The sequence below is a fragment of the Tursiops truncatus genome, chromosome 3 (assembly GCF_011762595.2).
Source record: "Tursiops truncatus isolate mTurTru1 chromosome 3, mTurTru1.mat.Y, whole genome shotgun sequence".
NCBI lineage: Eukaryota > Metazoa > Chordata > Mammalia > Artiodactyla > Delphinidae > Tursiops > Tursiops truncatus.
Genome location: NC_047036.1, coordinates 64,014,801 through 64,034,589, shown reverse-complemented (window position 1 = coordinate 64,034,589; position 19,789 = coordinate 64,014,801). Strand labels below are relative to the sequence as shown.

The 19,789-nt window shown below is 41.7% G+C and overlaps 1 protein-coding gene across 8 annotated transcripts in view; it reads right to left on the bottom strand.

Annotated features, from left to right (window-relative positions):
* The window catches only part of RASGRF2 (Ras protein specific guanine nucleotide releasing factor 2), a 233,180-nt gene that overhangs the window by 98,077 nt on the left and 115,314 nt on the right, over positions 1 to 19,789 (bottom strand). For 7 of the 8 annotated variants that reach the window (XR_012330744.1, XR_012330743.1, XM_073802262.1 and 4 more), the window contains 3 exons: positions 15,199 to 15,281; positions 8,988 to 9,236; positions 8,060 to 8,448 (listed from right to left, as the gene is read on the bottom strand). Coding sequence is in view for 6 of the 8 variants with exons in the window: in XM_073802262.1 (XP_073658363.1) it covers positions 8,060 to 8,448; positions 8,988 to 9,236; positions 15,199 to 15,281 (721 nt within the window). In the remaining 2 variants the exon portion in view is untranslated. The remainder of the gene's footprint in view (positions 1 to 8,059; positions 8,449 to 8,987; positions 9,237 to 15,198; positions 15,282 to 19,789) is intronic. The other variant, XM_073802260.1, reaches the window with a different exon arrangement.

Here is a 19,789-nt window from a genome sequence, read left to right as displayed (position 1 = left end):
TGTTACGGATAAAAAGAAGAGGATATGCAGTGGCTTCCCCGCCCTCCAGAATGTTTCTCCCTTCTTGGAGTGGGAAAAGAGGGACTTTTTCCAGATGGTAAATGAAAATTGGGACTTCATTAGTTCTTTGCCTAGCTTGCTCCCTTAAGACAATTCAAGGAGCCCCCCTGCCTAAGGATCTACGGCTGTACTGTCCAAAATGGTAACCCGAGCCCAAAGTGGCTATGTCAGTTTAAATGAAAACTCAATTTAAGCGAATATTTCACTTCCTCACTTGCACTGGCCACACTTCAAGTGCTCAGTAGCCACGTGTGGTGAGTGGCTACAGTACTGAACAGCATTTCCATCCTCCTAGAAGGTTCTATTGGGTAGCCCTGTCCGAGAGCTACGGATCAGCAGGAAGCAAGTGGAAATTTTTACAATGAACAGTTGAGAGATTTTTAAGATAATCTGTGCCTCTTCGCTGCAGCTAACATCCCATGAGTAAAAGAAACAGTCCAGAGTCACATTTAAGCTATTACCACACCCCTTGCGCTAGCTTAGTAACCAGGTAAAATTACAACTTTGTGTGTGTTCTTTTCAGGAAAAGCACTACAAGAATGTCATAAATTTCCAACAACTCTTCCATTTCTTTTTCCTTGGGCTTTTCATCAACCGACAAAAGCTGTATCACCTCCACTAGTTTTCCATTTACCCGTCAGCAGAGCTACTCTCAACTCGACTCCCTTTACCATTCCATTCAAGATTTCACTCAACAAACTTGACAAAATCCCTAATAACTTCACATAAAGCCATTTTTACACTTGCATGTGATTTACTCCCTTAGAAATATGGCCCCAAGTCAGCTCTTTTGAAAAACAAAGGGGCCAGGGAAGGGAAATGGTTAGAATCTTTCCTCCAATGACATAATTACAGTCAAGCTGGCAATGATGCAGGATGGAGACATAAAAATCAGTGCTTAGCTGTTAGTTTTATTATTTTCTAAATAACTCCCTCAAAATGCAGTAATAGAAGGCATCTGCTTCGCAAGAGCAAGCAGAATATCAAATGTATGTCCTTGGTCTGATTCAACCATTCATTCCTCTGAGGCAAATGAGCAAATCATTTAGTCAGCAATTACACTGAACCCAAAAAACTTCCCAGCGAGAGAGCTGGACAGGCCCCGAAAGTCCACTGAAAGAACAGGAAAGCACAGACTAACACTGTAAGCAAACGGGCACCTACAGAGAGGAGAAACCATGCCAGCACTGTGGGGGGAAAGAAGCGTTTCCTTCTGCCAGGTTCACTTTCAGTCAAGTTCCATGCCAAGCAGCTTTGCCTGCAGAACGAGTGGGCAGATGTGGGCTCAAAACAAATGCTAAAATTGGGAGCACTTTCAGCCCACAGGCAGGCAATTTTCAAACTAAGAATACAGAAACAGACACTAGTGATGTGGGTCGTGCAGCGATGCTTAGACTGGTTGCACAGCCATGGCCCAAGAGAACGCTGATGGGGTAAGAGACCCAAACACAGTGAGTGAGCTGCCCCATGGCTCTCCTTTCTTGCCTGCTGTTGGTTATGTTTTTTGTTGAGATCTCACCACTGGGTGGAATCTGGATGTGAGCTGGGCTGATATTTGTGCTTTTTAGAAGGACCCAGGATAGCAGAAGGTGGGGACTTCGTGGTAGGAAGAAAGAGGGGCACTAATGAATGTTGGGTGAGCCTGGAACAGATCTGGGGACTGGGTGGGGGTGAAACCAACTGCATTATTTTTCCCTCCGAAGTTCACAGTCTTGCTCATTTTGAGGGATATTTCCTATTTCTCTTCTTTCCCTTCATGTCATTTGAAGTTCTCTTGCCAGGATATATTGCAAGGCTGGCATTATAACTGCAATGACAATAAAACTGGACAAAGGTTACTAGCATTTTTCAAAGAGCGTACCCTGAAACTGTCTAGCTGGACAGTAGTGAGGGAGACCCACGACCTCAGTATGGGCCTAATGGTGAAGCTGAACTCGTGCAATGAGGTTTGTGGAGTTGCATCCTGAGGTGAAAAGCAGAAACTGTACAAACTCTTGGCACAGGGTTTCTTATTCAAGTCTGCCAGCTGTCTTAAGTGTTACCATTATGCAAAGCACACGCAAACATCTTTCAAATTAAAGACAGATCATTGTCTCCCTTTACTTTGCCAACTGGAATTTTCAAGACTAGATAGCAGAGTTAATACGGCAGCACTCTTGGCTTCCGTAGACATTCTGTGCATGCGCGCGTGCGCACACACACACAGACACAGACACAACTTGTCAGGCTGACACTGAAGTAAAGTGTTTCATCCATGACTTTTCTAGAACTATTCATGATCAGTATTGCCTATATACCAATGCAAAATAAAAGGAAAAACTAGATCTATAATTCCTTTGTTTCACCTTTTCAGAAAAATGCCAAAGAGCTCCCTAGACCCCAGTATAATTCTAAGCTTTCTATTCACAGTGTCTCTTTTATGAGGATCCACAGGATAAATTATTCTCAAGTCTCAGGAGCAAGAAAAGATGTGCCTGCACACCAATCTATTCTTAGCTTTCAATATGAATCACATAACTGATTACATTCAGAACCAAAATCAGAGTGACTTTAGGAACTGCAGAGGACCACACAGTACTCACTTGTTCACTAACCATACCCATGGCCTCATACGATTTTCCTCCATTGCCTGATTTCCTTATCTATTTTAGTTTTAATCCAGTGTACCATGTGCCTCTTTGAACTACCACCTTAAATACTTTTAAGAACAAGATGGGAAGTAAATACATTAAAAATAATCAGAAGACAGCTACAGAAAGAGAAAAAAAATCAAGATGCTGGGCTTCCCTGGTGGCGCAGTGGTTGAGAGTCCGCCTTCCGATGCAGGGGACATGGGTTCGTGCCCTGGTCCAGGAAGATCCCACATGCCACAGAACGGCTGGGCCCGTGAGCCATGGCCGCTGAGGCTGCGTGTCCGGAGCCTGTGCTCCGCAACAGGAGAGGCCACAACAGTGAGAGGCCCGCGTACCACACACAAAAAATCAAGATGCAATGAGGTGGCCAAAAACAAAGTGTTTAATAGAAGGATTGCTGGAGGGGGGCGGAAATCATGGTAAAAATGAGAGATAAAGGGGCACATATTAGTGGGTAGACGTGACTAAGACACATGGGGCAGAGGAGAGGACACCTCTGGAGATGATGTTGGCTCTAATGGGCTTCAACAAGTGCCATGGGCCACACATGGACACAACCCTGGAATGTCCCCACCTCCCACAGTGAGAGGAGCTCTGTATTTAACCTTGACCTGGGAACTGCAAAATTATATTTCTACCCCGCGAACCACGTGGATAAACTGACCCTTGAAATTCTAACTGCAAATCATCTGTTTGGGGAAAATCCAGTGGAGAAACACAGAGGCATTAAGTCCTCAACTTTGGCTATTTCTCTAATGTGAGAAAGAACCTACTATTTCTGCCACACCATTATTCATGGACCCTCTCCATCTGCTGGGCCCTGGTCAGAAATGATCCAAGCTGCTACATAACAAGCTCTCTAGCTGATGCTAGCTGTGCCCACAATGATCCCTGATCCCACCTCTGCCCAACACCTACACTGACAAGTCTTTGCAGCCTTTGTCAGTGTCATTCCCTGGGAGCTTGATCTAGTACTTTCTCATTTATCTTGGTCTCCCCAAGTCTAACCTTTTTCCAGCTTATCATTCCTGGGGAAAAACTAGTGATTCCTCCCAGTGATCACACCTCTATCTGAGACAGCAGGCCAAACAGATGTTACGATATGGTATTGGACCAACACTATGCACTTTGGGCTTGGACTTCAAAGACCAGAACTAGGGAACTTGGTGACCACTGTGGAACAATCCATGTAAGTGTAAGAATTAATCAAGATGGGTAATGGGCAGCTTGACTGAGGACCTTTAGAACTACGACATGTACTTAGTCTATAATGCAGAAAGGAATAGATTTTTCGTTTGCTCCTCTATTCAAGAAAAAAGTTAATACCTATACTACTAAGCATTAGCCAAATTAAAATGCAATCTCTGGGAAATTGCGAAAAAGGAGAAACATTCTCACTGTACTCCTGTTAGGAGGCCACTATCAAAAGAAAGAAAATATTAAGTGTTGGCAAGGATGCAGAGAAATTGGAACTCTGTACACTGTTGATGGGAATGTAAATGATGTAGGCACTATCAAAAACAAAAATTTCCTCAAAAAATTAAAAATAGAATTACCATATGATCTAGCAATCTCATTTTTGGGTATATATGCAAAAGAATGGAAAGCAGGATCTTGAAGAGATAACTGCATACACATGTACACTGCAGTATTATTCACAGTAGCCAAGAGATGGAAGCAACCCAAATGTCCATCAGTAGAGGAATGGATAAAGAAAATATGGAGTATATATACAATGGAATATTGTTCAGCCTTAAGAAAGAAGAAAATCCTGGCACATGTTACAGCATGGATGAACCTTGAGGACATTATGCTACATGAAATAAGACAGTCACAAAAAGGCAAATACTGTGTGATTTCACTTATATGAGGCATAAAAAATAGTCAAACTTGGGACTTGCCTGGTGGCGCAGTGCTTAAGAATCCGCCTGCCAATGCAGGGGACATAGGTTCAAGCCCTGGTCCGGGAAGATCCCACATGTCGCGGAGCAACTAAGCCCGTGTGCCACAACTAATGAGCCTGCGCTCTAGAGCCCGCGAGCCACAACTACTGAGCCCGCATGCCACAACTACTGAAGTCTGCGTGCCACAACTACTGAAGTCTGTGTGCTTAGGGCCCGTGCTCAGCAACAAGACAAGCCATCACAATGAGAAGCCCACACACCACAACGAAGAGTAGCTCCTGCTCACCACAACGAAGAGTAGCCCCTGCTCACTGCAACTAGAGAAAGCCTGCATGCAGCAATGAAGACCCAACGCAGCCAAAAGTAAATAAATAATTTTTTTTAAAAAAGTAATCAAACTCATAGAAACAGAAAGAAGATGGTGGTTGCCAAGGGCTGGGGGGGAGGGAGAAATGCAGAGTTGTTCAATGGATGTAGAGTTTCAGTTTTGCAAGATGAAAAAGTTCTAAGTATGTATTGCACAACAATGCGAATATACTTAACACCACTGAACTGTACACTTAATGGCTAAGATGGCCAAAAAGAAGGAGGAGGAAGAGGAGGATTCTTCAGGAGAGTTTTAGTAAGTTTACTAGATGCTAGAAAGCCCCAGGAAGACTAGTAGCAGGGTTTCCTCTACAGAGCTGCACATGGCGTCAAAACTGGACAAAAGCTGCCCCCTTCAGAAGCATTGGTCACTCCTGCTCTCAGAAATGGGTTTCACCACTGGGGGTTACCATCAGCCCTTTGCTCATAGGTTCTCTTTGCCCATTAGTTTGCCTGTTTCCTCTGTCCAACTGAGACAGGAAGGAAAAGGGCAGAGTACAACCCTTAAAGGAATGACACAATCATGTAGAAGAACAGGATACCACAAAAAACACTTAGAACCTACTAAGCCCAAGATGGTGGAAGATCTGACTCCCAGGAGACCTTGAGCCTCATTATACACCCACTGTAATGCATTAACACACTAAATGACACACCCACCAGTGCCATGACAGTTCCGAGGCTGACCATAAAAGGCCAAAAAGTGGGCGGTGGCCCAATTCCTGGAAATCTCTGCTCCTTCCCCAAAGTAGCTGGAATAATCCTCCCACTCGTTAGCCTATGAAATTACCCAGCCCATAAAAACTAACGGCCCCAACACCAGGGGCCACCTCTCTCGCCTTCTGTCTATGGAGTGTGTATCTCTCTAAATAAACCTGCCTTCACTTTACTATGGCTCACTCTTGAATTCTTTCTTGCGCATAGCCAAGGACCCTCACTTGGTGGCCTGTCCCAGGGACTCACTTGAGACCTGGGCCATGACCATCCTCTGGTGCCCCATTTTTTTCCCACAACACAACCCATTTATCCATTCTTCTTGGCTCATGTCAATGACACTTCTTGATTCTGCTCAAACATTATCTTCCCTGCTTTTCACCTTCTGGAGCACTCCATCTATACCTCTTGTACCATCTGCCCTTATACTTATGTTTTGTCCACCTTCTCCAGGGAACTATATATAAGGGGCCTGGGAACCATCTTATTTACCATTATGGACCCTGTAGCACAGCAACCTGCACAGAGAAAGTGGTCACACAATGACTCCTGAACAGACCTTACTGTGTTCTCATCCCAGCCTCAGGGGCAATCAAACCAAAGCCTCAGTCACAAATGTCTGGCACTAAAATACTTATTCCTAAAGCTCCCCTAACTCAAAATAACATGAGAAACCAGACTTACCTCCAGATTTCCCCTCTCCTATTTAACACAATCCAATAAAGGAGGGGGAAAGAACTTTCCATATTCTGAGAAGTTCCTGTGTTTCCCAGGGCGCTCTGGCCCAGAGGGGAGGTTTGAGATAAGCCTCCCAAAGTCATTCCCACCTTGGAGATTCCCAAGCACTGGCCTGCATGAAACCCCAGATGCACCTGTCACCTTGTGCATCACCTCATTATTCCCAAGAAAAATCCATCCTGATTCTACTAAAGCTTGTTGTTCTAATGACTTTTTAATTATCTTCCCCCTTTCATCCTCCTGAGTTGCTAACGTGTCAATTTCAAGAATTTCTTGTTTAAATGGGTGCTCCTTTTGATGATGATAACCGCTCCAGTTAAAATTCCATTAAGTACTTCACTCAGAAAGCTTATTTAAGTGATCTGAGCTAGAAACTACATAGAATCTTGAAGCAGGTAGAAAAGCAGGGGTCTATGCTTCCATCTGGGGGATCCTCTTTAAAATCTGGACACTTTGTCTGACTTATTGCCCAATTTTTTATTATGTTATCAGTAAAGAAATCAGGTACTATATAGTAAAAAAAAAAAAAAAGCTGTTTGCTAACTTGGCCATGAAATCTTGTTTATTTTCATCACAGAAACACTGGGTTATAAAAGAACAAGGATGACCTCCTCCAACCCCTATGTTGTACCAAGCTGAGGAGAGTAGGGAGATGTGCCACAGGAATCCTTGATTAGTCCCCTGAGAGCTTTGCCTGATTTATTCATTTAACAATTTACTACCTGCCAGGCACTGGCCAAGGCACTGACAGTACAGAGGTGAACAAGACAGACAAGGTTGCTGATCTCATGAGCTTATATAGGAAGACTGTCCAGGCAGAGGGATAAACAAGTGCAAAGGCCCTGAGGCAGAAATGACCCAGGTGTTTCTGAGACACAAAAAGGAAATCAATGTGACTGTAGCTTAGCCGATGAGGGAGCGTAGCAGGAGCAGGGGTTAAAGAGAGAGACAGCATCCAAGTCTCATAGGATCTGAAGGCCTTGGGAAGATAAATGTGCTTTATTCTAAGTGTGATAGGAAGTCATTAGAGAATCTAATCAGGAAACCAGATGATCTAATTCACATTTTTAAAAACCACTTCGGTTGTGTCATGGAAAATGAACACTGTCTCAGACTTAACTTTTCTCCCTATATCTCTGTTGTAATAGGGAGTGTTGCCTTGGAAACTAAACTGAAGAAGTCATCTTAATGACCTAGCTTCCAGGCTAGGTCGTCACATTAGCAGGGAAAGGCTGGAAGCAGTACAGGTGCTTAAGGTAGACACTGGAGGAGGAGAAGGCTCTGAGGCTCAACGTCATGGATGAGGACCATGGTAACCTATCTCTATGCCAAATATCATGCTATGCTCTTTAGCCAACCAGCCTTAATTCCACCAAGAACCTTCCAGTGATAACACTTTAGATGACACCATTCTTCCATAGACAACTGACTGCAATTAGCCTTTTATCATAGAAGGCGGCTAACCTAGCTCTCCTTCCACAAAGGCTAGAGGGAACTACAGGAATTTTTTCTAACTAGCCATTGTATTCATTCTACTTTCTATGCAGAAGTAGGAAAGTTGTAAAGAAAGGAAACTAGGGCTCCAGAAGGAATGGTGGGGAAACAGGGGGCCAGCAAATGCGGGGTATGGCAGCTGGATAATACCTCTTTGAATACTTCGTTTTAGCTTGTTACACAGATCCACGCGGGGGTTAACTACATGCTCTTCTACAGATCCTGGGCTTTGTTCTGGAGAAGAAAGGCCTCGGCTAAGATCCAGCGGTACTTTACCAGTGTGTGGTGGTGGGGATGCAGCAGGGCTGTGAGTGGTGGTGGGACTGCTGGACGCTGAGCAGGTGGTCAGGTCCAACGCTCCTATCCTTGAGTTCAAGGGAGAAGTCAAGGACAACTTTCTGGCCCTCACTGGGGAGGATGTTCTGGACACAGCCAGTGGTGGTGGGGAAGAGAATTTGCGACACAGGCGCGGGGATTTGCCATCCACCAAGTGTTCACCTCTGCTATTCTGGCTGGTAGCGAAAAACAATTCCAACGACCTAAAAATAAGAGCAAAAGCTATTAACAGGTTGTAGCCAAGTGAAAATGAGTCCCCTGATGTCATTCAAGAACACGCTCCCTACATTAAAAGGCCACAATATCATCATACTTCTGTTGCTGGATTCACCTTCATTTAAATGCTGCATGTATACTACACACTTGCCAAAGGAACACAGACAGTATTTAGGCTTAGTCTAATCCCCTGCTACTAAACTGCGGTCCAAAGACAAGTAACACTGGTAACGGGCTCCACTCCAGGCCTACTGAATCAGGGCCTGCAATTTAACAAAAAAGGAGAAAGAAAAGCCCCAAACAATAGAGTTATCTTCCAAATATTCACAGAGCAAGCAAAGGCCACTTGGAAACTTCAACTGCTTCCCTCGGGAACTGTCTGGGACCTCGACTCCCCCGCTTCTACTGGCGGGGCCTGGCAAGTTCAAAGGCAAGCCAGCGCCCTGCAGAGCAGGGCTGCCCATCTGCACGGAGACCCAGGGACCGGGTGGGCCACACTTTCATCACAGGGTAGTGCCGGGCCTACCTGACGGGGATAGAGGTGAAAGGCCTCTTGTATATGTCAGAAAGCTTCCCCAGCACCACGGCTGCCGTCGTGAAAATCCGATAGGTGTGCAGAAAGGTATTGAGGAAATCGATACTAAGAAACCGCAGGTCTGTCAGTCGCTCCAAGAGGCGCTCCACGCTGGCATAACGGATCTGGGGCACTTTGCAGGAGTTGAGTGTTTTACTGAAGCAAATGTCAGTGTCATCCTTGTGAAGACGGGCATCAGACCTACGCACAAGGCAGGAACATGAGGACAAAATCAGGGCGCGGCTGCCTCTCAGGCCCTGAGTATCTCAATATTTGTAAATATATACTCGTGTCTGGGCTTCCCCTTACATTTGATGAAAGATGTGATAGGACATATTACATACAACAAAGCAGGGCTGTAAAAACATCAAATGTGCCATTATAATTTAGGAAGTTCAGAATTAATTGTGGAGACGTTAATAATTCATTTCACTCTGTGAATTCCTTCTGCAGGGGAGGAAAAATAATTTTCTCTCCACTCTCCTGAGTTGTTGGCTGAGACCCTGTGATAAAAGACAGATGAACAAGAGAAAAATAAACAAGTTTACATGGGAGATAACCAGGGGAAAATGAGAAACTCACAGAGGTGGCTTAGAACTCAGACTTAAATACCATCTTATAGGGAAAGGGAGGTGGGGGGGTATGTAGGCCTCTCAGGGGAGAGTAAATGATTTTTAGGAAAGATGAATGAACCCTTAGAATAGATGGAAGGTATGATAGTTTGTGACAGTTTGCCTGGGTGTGATGTTGACATCTAGTCTTTCCTGTGACTACTGTCAATCTTCCATGGTTGGTGAAACTCCTGGGAAGGGGATTTACCACAACTGAGTTCCTTTTGGAGAATCTGTCTTCAGGCAGATGAGAAGAATTCAGAAAAATCCTCTCTCTGCATTTGCTGTTTTTCAAGTACCTATAGCTCAACATAATCAATATGCCACAATGGCATATTATAGGGTGGCATATTCTGCTACCCTTCACTTCTTTCTCTGGTTCAATCATGTTTTATTAGGAAATTAAAGCCAAAGCCCTATTTAGGAGGGGCACTGCTTATGCCCTCAAATCAGAATATCAGAAGTGTGGTTAAAAAGTAGCAGGTTGGGGCTTCCCTGGTGGCGCAGTGGTTGAGAGTCCGCCTGCCGATGCAGGGGACACGGGTTCATGCCCCGGTCTGGGAAGATCCCACCTGCCGTGGAGCGGCTGGGCCCGTGAGCCATGGCCGCTGAGCCTGCGCGTCCGGAGCCTGTGCTCCGCAACGGGAGAGGCCACAACAGTGAGAGGCCCGCCTACCGCAAAAAAAAACAAAAAAAAAGTAGCGGGTGACATTCTCCCCACAGAGGGGTGGGGAGGAAGAGGAGACCCAAATATCACTGCTGTTATCTGTGGTTATTTCTTTTCCTCGCTTCTAATTTTGTACATCTGTGCTTTCCCCCTTTTTTCTTGATTAAACTAATAGATTATATTATTAGGTATTTTCCCTCTGGCACCAGCTCTTTGATTGATCAATTCTACTGTTTTTCTATATTTTAATTTATTAATCTCCATTCTTATCTTAGTTATTTCCTTCCTACACTTTCCTACAGTTGATTTTTGTCATTCTTTTTCTAACTTCTTGAATGTTAGAAAAAGAATGCTTAATCCATTTCATTCTTTCTGGCTGATAAATGCATTTAAGGCCAACCATTTTCTGATTACAATTTAATCCATAAATTGTGTGAAATGTTGTATTTTCCTTACATTTTCAATATTCTGCAGTGTTAAAAATGTCTTCATAAAAAAAGTAATGGCTGTAATATAGGCAGTCAACTCTTCTAAAGATTTCCCCCGAACAGTGCCCACCTGCCCACCTGCAATGCTGGGCTTTTCTCATTCTCTAAAACCTCCCACCTGGCTCCTCCTCAACCCATCACCCTGAGGCCCTTGCACTGGAAGCCTGCGGCAGCCTCTCCAGGTGGACAGCAAACTGGAGGGAGGATTCACACGGCAGCCCTCGAGATCCTTGGCTGTGCGCCGAGCCCTCAGCCCATGGTGCACCTTTGTTAGAAAGGGCAAAAGAAGCCGGCATAGAGGCCAAGTTCATTAGATGAAAAGCTTGGAAGCTGAGGCTGAATCCAAGTGGGGCTCAAAGAAATGCATACCTTCGCTAAGACTGCCCGTAGCCTTCACATTCCCATCTGAGACCCCATGTCCCCCTTCATGGCAGCATGTCAGAACAGACAGTCCATGAAGTCCTGGATTTCACCCCTTGATTAAAGGATACACTACAGGGCCAGTGATGTTCAGTGAGGCAGCTGCTTGCTAAGAATCAGCTGGCTTGTTGTGAGTGCCCTTAATTAGCCCTTTCAGCACTTCAAGGGATTTTAAGTTATATATTTATTTTCTTTGGGATAAAAAGAAATCAATAGCTTCCTTAGCTTGCTCTTGGAAACGTTCCACCCCAAAGTAAGCTCAGTGCAGACGGAAGGACTTCATTTGCGGGCTTGAAAGAGCATTTTAAATGAGTAGCTTACTTCTGGTGAGGAACTAAGGGCGGCCTGTTAGTTTTAGTCACATCACTGATCTCGAAAATACGTAAGTGCATCTTTTGAGATTCTTGAAAATAGCATGGCTCTTTTTTGCACTTAGTATGTGACCCTCGACCAACTTTACTTTTCTGGTTCTTAATCTTTCTCATTTGTTAAAAGACCTTAGAAACTTTTATGAACCAAGCAGTCTGTCTAGAGGATGGCTAATCGAGGTAATCACTTTTTCTCCCACCATTTTCCCACCTAAAATCTCTATTTTCTAAGAAAACCGAGGGCAACTATTATTAAAAGAAAGCAAGCGTTAGCCTATATACATAAAGCATAAAACATCACTTAAAGGGATATAATCACCTAATAAATGTCATGATTTTGCATTCTATTCGTAGTTTTGAGCTTTGCATCTTTTTCTCTTTTTTTGCATCTTTTGACTATAATTACTTTAACCAAACACTAGGGGAAGAAATATATTGTAGCCAACATGAAATTGAAACTGACTAATTGCACCACTGTCCTTCAAAGTTATTACTACAGTTTCATTTCAAGTAAAGAAAAGAAATTAAATATTAGGAAATTATTTAATTTTCTTTTATTACATTGAACGAAATCTTAATTTCCTAAGGGACCCTCAAGAAGATACAATGCGTTACTTAAGCCTCCTATGATAATAACAACTCCTTTTTGGTAAACACTTAAAAAAGTAATTTTGAGACATCAAACCCAAATCACCTATTGTAATTAGTCAGTTTTAAAAGGAAGTGAGTGCCTGCCAGGTAATGCCATTAGGGTAGGATAATTTTTTCTTTTAACTCTGTAAAACATCTTTTTTTTTTTCTCATTGCATGTAGCCAGAGAGATGTGCAAGGAGGCAAGAATACAGAATTTAGGGTAGACTAGTGCCATGGAGGAGACTATCAGAAGGAACAGAGATTGCAAAATCATCCTCTTTTCTCTGACTGAGGAGAACCAGGCTCAATGAAGCAGGGAAAAATAGAAGGAGGAAAGATATGAAATACATTAAACTCTGCCTTGGGAATATATCTAGTAGAGTACAGATGGGCATCCAAACATGTGTGGCTCCAATGGGAAATCCCTACAGCCCGTGATACAGGTTTCTGTCCTCCCAGGAGAGTGGTTCCAACTCATTGCAGTGACCCTCCCTGTGCACCCAAACGCAGGAAAGTCTTGGTCTGTACAGGAGGCAGTTATATCAATACAAATGAGATTGGACATGGGCATTAGTCAAACTGCCACCACAGAGGAAAGAAGATGCATTCCGGCGCCAGCCGTAACTTGGTCAGGCACAGAACTAAAGCTTTTTTCTGTACTAATTTTTAAAGTGAACAAAATGTATACATAGTGGGTGTGCAGCTGCCCGAAGGTTTAGGAGCTTATAACTTGGCCACCAAGTTATTATTTATTCTCATTCTAAAGCAGATTGGACTTTCATGGCTGTCTAAGCTTCACGAAAGTACTCTTAATAAGGAATTAAGATAATATATATTATTTTGTGAAATATTAAAATAAGAATACTATGGTAGAAAACTAATAAGAAAACTAACCTGGTGATGTGAACTTAAAAATTAAGTCATAATTTGAAACTTTTGACTTAATATTCCACACTTGGTTTTAATTTTAGTATCGTACATTTTTAACTGACCTGTTTTTTTTTTAAAACTATACTAAATTAAAAACCTAGAAAACTGAATGCTAAAGGAATCTTTGCCCAAGAGTTTTAAAATGACCCTACTCAAAATATTTTAAAATTTGACTAGCAATTTAAAACAGTATCATCCTTTTATATTTTTTCTGTAGTAATTATGGCACTAGTATAATGTACTCTGCCTTCATCTGATACAATAATTAATAAGTTTTAAAGTTTATACCATTGGAATGATGCTAATTATAATTAATACCTATCAGAAGAGAAAAGTTGATGTTTCTTTGTCTTAAACAGCTCAGACCTAAAAACAGTCCACATAAAAAGGCATGGAAGACAAACATTTTCTTAGTTTCATGTAACTTTTTTGGAAAGATATAACAGGACTGCTTTTAAAAATACATTTTATTCTTAGAATTTGGACTGCAAATAACCAAAAAATGAGAGTAGGGAACAATTTGGTTAGCTTGAAAATCCTCCTAAAACAATTTTTGAATTTGGAAACAAAAAAGTATGTAGAGACAAAAGCATTAATATAGAGAGCTATGGCACGCAGTTATTGGTATAACTTCTCATCTTAAAACTAGTTTCCTTAGTGATCATAATTAAATTATAGGATTTGCTTTTTTTTTGTTTGTATGTTTTTGTTTTGTTTTTTTCAGTGTTGATCACTTTCTTTTTTTTTTTTTTTAACATCTTCACTGGAGTATAATTGCTTTACAGTGTTGTGTAAGTTTCTGCTGTATAACAAAGTGAATCAGCTATACATATACATATATCCCCATATCCCCTCCCTCTTGCATCTCCCTCCCACAATCCCTATCCCACCCCTCTAGGTGGTCACAAAGCACCAAGCTGATCTCCCTGTGCTATGCAGCTGCTTCTCACTAGCTATCTATTTTACGTTTCGTAGTGTATATATGTCAATGCTACTCTCTCACTTCGTCCCAGCTTACCCTTCCCCCTCCCCGTGACCTCAAGTCCATTCTCTAGGATGTGCTTTGTTAACAAAACATACAGAGAGCAGGATGGCAGGGCTGGGCAATAGCCTCTGGGACAAATCCATATACAGGCTGTGGGTAAATGGTACCGTGGAAAAGTCAGTTAATTCATGTTGAGTGTCTTCAAAATCTAAACGTATCTCTACAACCAAATCTGACTAATATGATTCACACCCACTGAGAAGACAGCAAAAGAATCTGCCAAACTTTTGTCCACCCTCTGACACATCTGGCTATCACAACTTTACCTATTGAACTTGAAATTTTTAAAAAACTTTTTATTTTATATTGGAGTATAGTTGATTAACAATGCTGTGACAGTTTCAGGTGCACAGCAAAGTGACCCAGCTACACATATACATGTATCCATTCTCCTTCAAACTCCCCTCCTAGCTAGGTTGTTACATAATATAAAGCAGCTTACCCTGTGCTATATATGGTCCTTGTTGGCCATCCACTCTAAACACAGCAGTGTGTACATGTCTATCCCAAATTCCCAACCTCTCCCTTTCCCCCACCCTTCCCCCCTGGTAACCATAAATTAGTTCTCTAAGTCTGTGAGTCTGTTTCTGTTTTGTAAGTAAGTTCATTTGTATCATTTCTTTTTAGGTTCCGCACATAAGTGATACCATACCATAAGATATTTCTCTTTCTCTGTCTAACTTACTTCACTCAGTATGACAATCTCTAGGTCCATCCATTGAACCTGAAAATTTTGAAAGGTTTTTTGTACAGAGGAAGGCATCTAAACAGTATGAAAAACTATTTTTCTATCCTGTGAGTCAATAAACTATGAATCTGAAAAACCATTGTGATAGTCTTATTATTTATAATGGCATATCATGAATTATCAATCACATTACTGTCAAACATATTCAGAGTAGGAAGCAGAAGCCTACTGAAACAATATTTTATTCAGGGTTTTATGTTCTCTACCAATTTGATCCTGATTAAAATGTAAGAGAAAGGATTATCACACTTACTTAATCATATGTGGCACAGAAACTTTGGAATTTTCTTCAAACACTATAGTCATTAAACCATTACACCGTATGTTGTCCACACACTGTGAAATTAAAAAATAGACAGTTAAAACCCACATGAAAACGTAGGCGGAGCATATCTTCCCAGAATTATGTATAATCACAAAACAATTCAGTTTCTCATTTGTGCACATATGCACACACGCGCATGCACACACACACACACACACACACACACACACACAGAGGCAGGGAAACATTACACATTGATGAACAGATTCAATATCCAAATACCAAAACTGTGCACCTGGCAAATGCCTGAGGATGGATATAAGGGCTACATTTTCCTAGAATGTGTTTCCCAAGGATTCTGAGCACAATGTCACATCGGCACAATTCTCTGGCAGTCCCAGCACTACTTGAGAAGTTTACACCTCTAGTGAGGTATAAACTGCCTCTGCTATATTCATTCTCTGCCCTAGTGGGTGGTATGGGGCAGGCAGAGCAGAAATGGTGGCTTGCTTGGATGGAATTCATCTTCTCTCTCACTAGGAAGCTCTGTGCCTGCTTCTCGGTGCTTTTTGCCAATAAATTCCCACATTTTACTAGCTTCTCTAGCAGTTTCTACCGGCACCGTTTTAGTTCGGTGAGGATGTATTGTATAATTTCTCCTGTTTCTGGCACACATAAAGCCCAGTTCATCTCCTTTCTCTTTTCTTTCAGGAAATTTTGCTAATTTTCTCTACCTTTTTAATTTATATCTATGCCTTATCAATTCAAAATTTCCCTTTGCAATTACTTTGGGTTAGAGAAGGATTTATTTTGAGATTTAAACAATCTTTAAAATCAGAAATTACTTTTAGTTACTAGGATACCATGTAGTACTTTATGACTGTAATTAAATGGTGTGAAGAAGCTGATTGCCAAGTGCTTTCACAGAGCTCTTGAACTCAGGGTTTATCCTAAACCCCAATGTCTAATAAAAGAATGAATATGCATATAAGAAACTTTGGGTCACCGGCATCCCCTAACTATTGATCCTCTACTTAGCATATCAGCCATTTTCAGGCTTGTTTTTCCTTAAAATTTTGTTTCCTCATGTCTTATGCCGTTATTTCAGTGACCAGGTATAGAGGATCTCAACTTCTGGGAATAAAGTAGAATATTTTAAAGTTCCCCTCAATTCATTTCTTGAAGCACCTGGAATTTGGAGTTATCTTTTTATATGAATAATTATGGTTATCTAACTACAAATTAGGTTACATGTGAGTTTATACTATATCTTATTCCCATAGGTGGATTACAAAAATACATATAGTAAGACAAAGTCAAAATTAGTAAGAAAATTAGAGAGGATTTGGATAAAGGGTGGAAAATAATAAGATGAAGCCTGGGATCAATCCACCACATGTACTTTATGTTGAGACGTCCCAAACACTTGTTATACATGGTCCTCAAAATTAGCTGAGCTACGGAACAGCCAACTCAAAGGGGGCCACATGATGAACTACAAAATTCATGGTTTAATAGAAGCTCAATTCATCCTAGTCTGAGTCCAGAGGAAAATTATCTCATGGGTTCTCATAAAGAAAACACTGAATAATGTTGCGAACATTATCCTCAACAACATCCTTAAAGTAATCGCAGTTTTTACCAAACCATTTCTTATAAACTCCCTCGACACTGGATGAAGAGTACAGTTCCAGACTAACCACTCTGTGGTGGGCCCCAAAGAATGGGGGCCTGCCTTTGCTCGTCTGGTTCCAAGCACAGATTTCACTCTCTTCAGAAAAGGGTACGTATAGCCTGCTTTTCTTTAGGCTAAATAAATGCTGCTCCCCCTATCAGTTCTGAGCAGCAGGAAGTTGGACATGGTATTCTTCCATAAGTCCTGAAACTGCAATATCCTAAGTTAGTATCCAGTTGTATGGAGTCAATGTTTCCACCAGTGAACCAAGCTACCAGTAGGTGGGGTATCCTCTTAGGCCTCAGAACAGCCACAGGACCTCAAAGGGAGAGCTCTCAGTCAGGGCTAGATAAAAAGAGACGCCAACGACTCCATTTCTAAGCATGAACAAACAGGGGAAAATGAAGAGGTGAGGCTGGCTGGTGTGTGCGTTTATAATGGAGAAGACAGTGAGAGAGAGGGGGCCGGGGTTTGATCCCTGGTCAGGGAACTAAATCCCACATGCATGCTGCAACTAGGAGTTCTCATGCCACAACTAAGGAGCCCACCTGCTGCAACTAAGACCCGGCACAACAAAATAAATAAATATTTTTTAAAAAGATGAATAAGGTAAACTACTTTAAATTCACTTTCCTAATTCCAGTGGGAAAATGGATTAACATTATCCCTGTTGTTATCAAACTATGAGTGTGGGGTTTGGAGGAATGGGGGAAAAGATTGTATGGGGACAGATACCGCACACAGACAGGGAAAGGACGGAGGCGTTAAGTGATCCTTCACCCCAGTGACATTTCTAGCTATTCCTTAGACTTTTCACTCTCACTGTTTCTGAGCAGAATGAGGATGCCACTTGGGTAATCAACACAGGAAGTGGGAGGGCAGAGACGGTGTTTGGTAAGAATTGGGGCAAGTATATAGTGTTCCTTCAGTCTCCTTTAACAGTCTAAGCAATAATATAGTTACACAGACAACAGCCTTAGGATGACTTAGGGCTATAGTTTTCATGTTTCGATTTTCTATTTGGTTCTTTGATCAGCCTGGTCCTTTTTACACAGTGATCTATTCTTTTCTTTCCTTCCTTCTTCCTTTCCTCCCTTCCTCCCTTCCTTCCTTTCATAGCTTTATTATATTTTAAACATTCTTTTTCACAGTCTTTTCTAAGTTATCACTCTATTATCTGAAGTTCCAGCAGTGCTAATTATACTGCTCACTATGTCTTCTCTCGCTCTTGATAGATCGTTTACTCACAAGATTTGTAATTTTTGATTTTGAGCACCTTGTCATGAGCCCTGAACTGTTGAGGTGTTGCTAATGCAGTGACTTTGTGTTTGCTTCTACCAAGCATTTTGGGTTAGCAACAGTCCAAATATTGTTTTTGCATTAATTTCTCAGTTTGGAATTTTCACACCATGTGAATACTGTAACTCTGAATTTCAAATCCACAGGCCAGAAACACATTTGTTTTTCTCAAAGGAGCTTTTTAAAAATTCAGAACCCAAGGGGCTTCCCTGGTGGCGCAGTGGTTAAGAATCCACCTGCCAATGCAGGGGACACAGGATAGAGCCCTGGTCCAGGAAGATCCCACATGCCGAGGAGCAACAAAACCCATGCACCACAACTACTGAGCCCATGCGCCACAACTACTGAAGCCCACACGCCTAGAGCCTGTGCTCCACAACAAAACAAGCCACCGCAATGAGAAGCCCGCGCACCACAACGAAGAGGAGTAGCCCCTGCTCGCCATAACTAGAGAAAGCGCGTGTGCAGCAACGAAGACCCAAAGGCAGCCAAAAATTGATTAATTAATTAATTAATTAAAAGAAAATTCAGAACCCAAGTCAAAGACAAACTTCCTTATGTCTTTCCTGGCCTAATGGGTTTTTTGAGTTCTTATTTCATGCATGGGGCAGGCTTCCAGTGCCCAGGCTTCAAACAAGGGCTGCAAACAAGGATCTCAATTCCTTTAAGGGGCCCAAGGCTAACCCTCGCTCCTTTTGTTAATACCCCTCGGGCGTGGGACCAATATCCAAACTAAAATCATTCCCAAGTCTCTATGTCTTCAGTTTACATGCTGTCTACCCTGACTTTAAGTTCCCTTGTTATTTCTGGCAACTAGAGATTTCCCTTTATATCTGTAAATATCACCAATGTATTAAATTTTTTATTATACTGATTTTATGTATTAAACATTTCTTGTTTGTAGCTAGAAGGGATCTAAATCGATGCAGTCCTCCATACTGCCAGAATTGAAACTTGGGATAAGTGTTTTAGATCCAAAAGAGAAGATTTATGTGACCACATTTGAACATCTTATTATCCAATGTCAGATCTCATTCATAAATCTTTCTGATTCATTGTGTTAAGCATTAAAATTATTTTCAACAGGAAGAAAAAGAAATTTTCACTTACACTTGTTTCAGGAGAAGAAAATGTACGTCCAATCTGAACTACAGCTCAAAAGACCATGTAATAAGTCATATTTAAATGTACAAAAAGGTCTTTGATAACTGCCACACCTATCTGTTTGATGGATAAATATATATATATATATATATATCTATATATCTATACACATATACATACATGTATATATAAAACATATTACGGTATATTTATAATAGAGGAGTGTTTTTTGGTTTTTTTTTAACATCTTTAATGGAGTATAATTGCTTTACAATGGTGTGCTATTTTCTGCTTTATAACTAGAGGAGTGATAAAGCAGTGATTTATCAAAAAGGAGTGATTTTGAAATGGACTCATTTCTTGGAGGCTCCATAGACGGGCTTCAGTGACAGCAAGGGTGTGAACAAACAGGACTCCTGGGGGCTCTGGGTCCACCAATTCTACTTCAACCAGAGTATTTTGCTTTTATCTCACTTCCATTTGGCATTTTCAGTACTGCTA